This window comes from Tuber melanosporum (genome assembly GCF_000151645.1).
Source record: "Tuber melanosporum whole genome shotgun sequence assembly, scaffold_87, strain Mel28".
Lineage (NCBI taxonomy): Eukaryota > Fungi > Ascomycota > Pezizomycetes > Pezizales > Tuberaceae > Tuber > Tuber melanosporum.
In genome coordinates this window covers 411942-417819 of record NW_003299136.1, presented here as the reverse complement: position 1 = coordinate 417819, position 5878 = coordinate 411942, and the positions used below count along the sequence as shown (strand labels likewise).

General features: G+C 42.9%; 1 protein-coding gene; it reads right to left on the bottom strand.

The window, feature by feature from the left end:
- Nucleotides 1–4148: 4148 nt before the first annotated feature.
- Nucleotides 4149–5644, bottom strand: GSTUM_00011550001 (uncharacterized protein). XM_002841973.2 has 2 exons: nucleotides 5391–5644; nucleotides 4149–5333 (listed from the first exon to the last, which is right to left on the bottom strand). The coding sequence occupies exons 1-2, from the start codon at nucleotides 5462–5464 to the stop codon at nucleotides 4568–4570; spliced, it is 840 nt and encodes a 279-aa protein (XP_002842019.1). The 5' UTR covers nucleotides 5465–5644; the 3' UTR covers nucleotides 4149–4567.
- Between the last annotated feature and the right edge of the window lie 234 nt (nucleotides 5645–5878).

Genomic DNA, 5878 nt, shown 5'->3' with positions numbered 1-5878 from the left:
TTCTCATCCGTGATATCTTGCATAATCCCATTGAAAGGCTTGTTAATAGTATTAGGAATACGAGAACCCGATACCTAGGAACCACCCTAAGTAGGGTAACTCCACTTGGAATCGGAATCTCTGGTCTCCAACACCCCCCTCTGGCTCCATTACGGGACCTGCGCGTCATCATATATATCAATCTCAGTTGCGTCCTGTGACTATATTACTACAGAATTGAAGGTGTTAGAATAACACCATATACGTTGCCGCCGTCTGTCCGACCAGATCCTGTTCACGGGATATATGAGAGGGGACCTTCGGCTAGGTCTGGGAAGTGGAACAGAATGATTCTGTCAACTATTCAGAGAGTTACCTGGCTCTAAAGATATGATACCTTTGGCATGGGCCATATGTAATGGGACGATTTCGTACAAAGAGATGGTATCAAATGGTAAAGAATCTCTACTAGAGACCAATACATTTACAATTACCAGAAGAGGCTAGAACTCCAAAAGACACTACCAAAAAAGCCAATGAACTTCACGGAGTGTTGCAACTGGGTTTTGGAATACATTGTAACCATGGGGTGATCCTCAATTCTACAATAGTTACTGAAATATACTACCCAGAGAGCAACCAAGGGTTGCCAACGGAGGGATTAATTACTAATCTGGTGGAATAGCTTCCTGCGAGTTGATAGGAAGTTATCCTGAGAAAATCTATCAGTTGGGTATGGAGTTACAAAGGATTAGAGTCAGACAACCTACAATGGTTGTAATGACGACCACCTTTGCAGATATAGCCGTGGATAAAACTGATTATTTCATCAATGGCGAAGACAATTGGAGCCAACTCAGTTCGACTTAAGAACTAGGCCATAAGTCTAAAGACTCTGCTAATCAGAATATTACTATTGGAGACAGTACATTTCCTAACAAGAAATATCGTAATTACCAAAGAGGGTGTGATGGTTTTCAGGGTCCACAGGTGTTCGCACCTTGGAAGAAAACTCGACGTTGTGAATTATGATTAAAGAAGTATATAGTTGTATGATAAATAGATGTAGTCCACGAACACTCAGACGGGGAATATAAATATCGAAGTGCCTTCCAAGCTTTAGACATCATCAAGCAACAGAGAAGAGACCTTAACAATATAATATTGTTTTTACGATTCTACCCTACTTTACCTGCTTTACTTCGCTCCTAGTAGTCATAAATGAAACGAGCCAAGTCCAAGCCTTCCTAGACAATCTCCGTCTACAAAAACGAATCTTGATTGGCCCAGACAATATTGAAGTCTATCAAGTTGTCTCCGCTTAACAAATAGAGACATAAAGAGGCTGGACAAGGCTGGTGCATCAGGCGGGGATGAGGGAAGGGGTAATATCATTAGTGCGAAGAAGTTCAAGGATGATGGGGGTCTTAGGAGACCTCACCAAATCGAGCTCAAAAATGGTTGGTCGGCTGCTGAGTACCAGTATCAAATGATTGGTGATATACTTTTCAAAAAGTGTATCATTCATGTAAGTTGTAGGATTATATTCTACCAAGACTCCAGGATGATAGTGTAGTTTTTCAGCACTGAGTCTTGTGCCTTTTCCATGAAAAATGATCATGGGAGGTACTCGTGCAATTCCATTCTTAAAAATACAAAGAACTAGGCTTTCTTTCCTCTTATCCCATCCAGATCGACTCTCCTTTACCCATACTGTATTTTCTCCAATCATATTATATGTTTTTCCTTCCAAATATTCAATTAGAAATGGAGTTTTGTCGAGATTGCAAATATTTGAGAGCTGATAGTGACCAACCGGGTTTCCAATTGCTCTCTCCTAAAACCTATCACTTCTTGGCTGAGAATTCCGGCAGTTATAGCAAAGCCAATTTACAATAAGCATTTTGTAATTGTCTGGTACCTTTTGAGCTTTTTTTGTAATCCTTTGAAGACTGATTTTATGATAATCTAGGAACCCCCAAAATCAGCCATTGCTGAACTGGAAGACTGCAGAATCCACCATTAAATATAGAGAGTAGAATAGGAACTGGGACTGAATTCGGAACCAGCCCTGTTGTACAGTTCTTCCTACCTTCCTCCGCTCTAAAAACTCACTATGTAACCGCTTCTGCAGCTCTGGCTACAATACTTGCTGTGTATTCATATATCTTTCCTCCTTTTTTATGTGTGAGTTCTTTCCTACCCCCTCAATCTGGTTCCATCTCTTAATCCACACACTAATTGTTCGTGTTGGAATACTGTACATATTGGATGCTTCTTGCTGGGTGGATTTGTAGTATTCTCCTGGTTAGCGTAGTGGAATACGATGATGTTCAAGAAAGGTAAGCACTCGAAGCCTTTGAGATTGACTAAGGGTTCTTTGAGGATGCTGAATTGACTTTAGCTCATTTGCGGATAGGTTTTGCTGCTCAATTGCCTTCGCTTTTGGTCCTCGCCGGTGTTTTGGACTTCAAATTGGTGGCATAATAGCTTTCTTGATTAGGGGTATAGCTACCTCTCTTCTTTCTCTATTAACTCTACTCTAGGCTTTATATTTTTTCTCTTTTCTATTTGTTCTTTGCTTTCGTCCTAGTCAAGCTCTATTCTACTAGTACAGTATCGAGTTATTACTTTTATGACTATTTCTCCTTCCTAATTTCTAACTAATAGTCATTCTATATACAAGACAGATATCATATTAACTTTGAATGGGAGCAATCCATCTTTAGGTCAACGAGTTTCCTACATTGACAAGACCGGTCAAAACACCAGCAAACCTCAAGCACCCACCAGCCACCTTAAGAGGAAACTCTATGGTCTGAAGACACGTTGCTCTGATTCAAGTCAGTAGAGTTGAGATATCAGTCAATGAAACTTGACCTCATATTCTATCCTTATTCTGAGCAATACCTAAATTGACTCATATTTAATTTTATGTAGTCTGTCTGGGATTTTCATCTTAGAATCATCGCTAGTTACTTGATTTCTTGGCACCAGCACGCACAGCCCCTTGCACCATCACCAAACCCTGATGCTAGATGGCCGATTTAACGAGTAAATACGGTAATACTTCTGTCACTAGTATCAGAGAAGGGGCTAATACTAGTATAGTCACTGCAGAACTAGCAGAGCAAGAATTACCAAAACCTAGAAAGCAAGGAAGACCACCAAGATCAAAGAATAAAAAATAGCAGGAAAACCATGTAAATAGCATCATTTCACATAATCTTTTTCATAGATATAAAACCTATATACAAAATAAAATTTCAATCAGGTTACTTTATTTTTAAACATTTTTATCATGGTAGAGTAGTTGATTTACTTGAGAGAAAAAAAAAACTCATTTATCTCAAGAACATTTTTCTTTGGTTGCCACACTTCAAACTCATTTTCCCAACAACAACGAAAACTGCCCATATGCTTGTTCTAATAAAACCACACTCTGAGGATGTCGTACTAGTTCTAGTGGGTGGCCCCTTCTCCGCTCTTCGTTATCTTCGAAAGCTGCGAGAGTAATCTCTCGAGGCACTGACTCAAATGCCTTCACCGGACCCTCCTGGGTCCCGATATCAACCTCATTCTCGGAAGCGGGAAAGAAAAGAAAGAAAAAAAAGATGAGAGAAAAAGCGTGAAAAAAGGAATCCAGTATGTGGGGGTTTTCTGATAAACTCCCGCTCGATCCTCTACCTCCTGCTCACGGGAGTCATGTTCTGGGCTTAGGAAATTTCTCTTTAGATATAGTATCAATCTCGCCATGAGCAGTTGTGTTAAGTAATTGTTAATTAGGATATACCCTTTCCGTTTCATTTTGCGACCCTTTCCGCTGCGAGAATGACGGTCAAACGGAAGGAAACGGTCGATTTGTGGACTATGGGGCAACTGAACAGAACGGCCGTAATTTATCTAAAACGGTTTTCGGAAGCTATTGCTCTAGGATAGGTACTGATCAGTGTAACACGTGTAACCCTTTAGGAGACGTTTTAATTAGCCGAGTGCAATGCGCATGATATAGGTTTATCTTAAGGGTTAATTCTCATAGAAACAGAGAATAAAATCATTATCAAAGTCATGGACTATTCAGCACACTAAGATTTCTAGAGTATTCTGATCTTAGGATTTAATGCGTGGTTCCAAGTCACCCAACCTGCGTTCCCAGCTCGTAATTACAGTTCTTCAGATCCCACCTTAATATTAAAGCCCAACCTCTAGAGAGTAAGAAAGATGCGATATACTATACTAGGTTTACCTAGATCATATAGGAAAATGCTATTAATATACAAGCAGACGATTTGGTTTTATCCTAGTAGCAGTATCGAGAGCTTTCCTCCGCCACGCTCTCGTATACACTAACACTGTTGTGGGTGAAATTCCTCAGCCCTGACCTTCCTCTGGGGAGTGGGGTATGATAGGATGCCTGGTCCTCGAGTATCTCATAAACAGGTTGTCTGTACTTTTCTATCGTGGATTTCGCTATGGTGGTGCCTCATGGTATCCTCTGGTAGGGCCATTTCCAACACATGCACTTCCAATCGGACCCATCCTGGTGCGGATAAATATCATGCGAGCACTTGGTATGCTTGGTATGGGTCTATATGCCTCGACCTGGATCCCCGGGGTTATGGCTCATGCGGCGTGTGCTGGAGGACGAGTTTTCGGTACTTGCCTGCCTATCTCTCATTTGTCTTCCATCTTTATCCTGAGAGCTGCAGCCATTCCTGGAGCTCCATGGTATCCTGTCCCCAGCGTGGCTATGACCCCGCCTACCGCGGTCATCTCGATCGTACGGTGTATTCGGGGTTCTATATTTTGACGGGCGACAGCCTGAGCCTCTGTTCCGTTTAGGGCCTTTTGTTGAGTGTACGGGTGGCCGGATTTCAGAAGATGTGTTCTTCAGTGGCGCAATTTGTTGGCGGGAGCTGCTTGGTTGACCTAGTTGTGATTTCTCTGATGTTTTAGGTTCGCAGTTACGCCGTGGTATGCCGGGCACTGTATGAGGTCGATGGTTTCCACCTTCGAGCGTGTGTCCCGCCAATACTGGTGCGCTCCTGAGAGCCATCCCGGATGAATTTCTGCCTTCGCTCATATCCCACACAAGCCTTTTGTGGGCCTCAGTGACTCTTGTGAGGTCCTCGTCAGATATCCTGCCCATTTTGCAACCCCAATCGATTGTATTCATTCCAAGAGTCATTGGACATAAGAGGTCAATGTATCCTTTGCAATACTCCGGTACTGTTATCGGAATATATATACCGTCGTTTTGGTTTGGCGAGACTGGGTAGTAGGTATTTGGTTCCCTCTCGTGATCACGACACGCATGGTAGATTGAGTCGTATTTTCGTAGTGAGGTGAATGGCCTGTATGAATGTATCAACGGTGACTGTGGGTAACGTCTGCCATCGGGGAGTACCTACAAGCAGATAACATGTTTTTGGTTGCATCGAATCACCAGGAAGGGCCTCCGCTTTGGCTCTCCGAGATTCGGCATTGTGGAGGAACCGATGAGCAAGTAGCCAGGATGAACCTCCGTGGGGCACCGCACAGTAAATCGTTGATCTGAAGAGGCACTCCCCCACCCCATCCTCGAGCTCGCACCCACGCTCATGCTTATAGGAGGGGAATAACGATGATGGGTATGGTGGAGCGGAGGGCTAGCCCTGGAGGTGATTCTGGCTCTCTAGCAATGTCAAGAGAGGTAGTCATCATCACAGAACAAAAAAAAAGGAAGAAGACGGGTTTTCATTGCTATTGGTTCTTGGCATCGGCGAGGTTATGTTACACATGTAGGACTTTTTCCATCAGCCTTGCTCTCGGAGTCCGGTATGAGAGGAGGTCTAACGCTCCGGGATGCCAAAAACCGAGTACAGTTCACAACACAGCGCGAATACCTCTTTGAGTATTA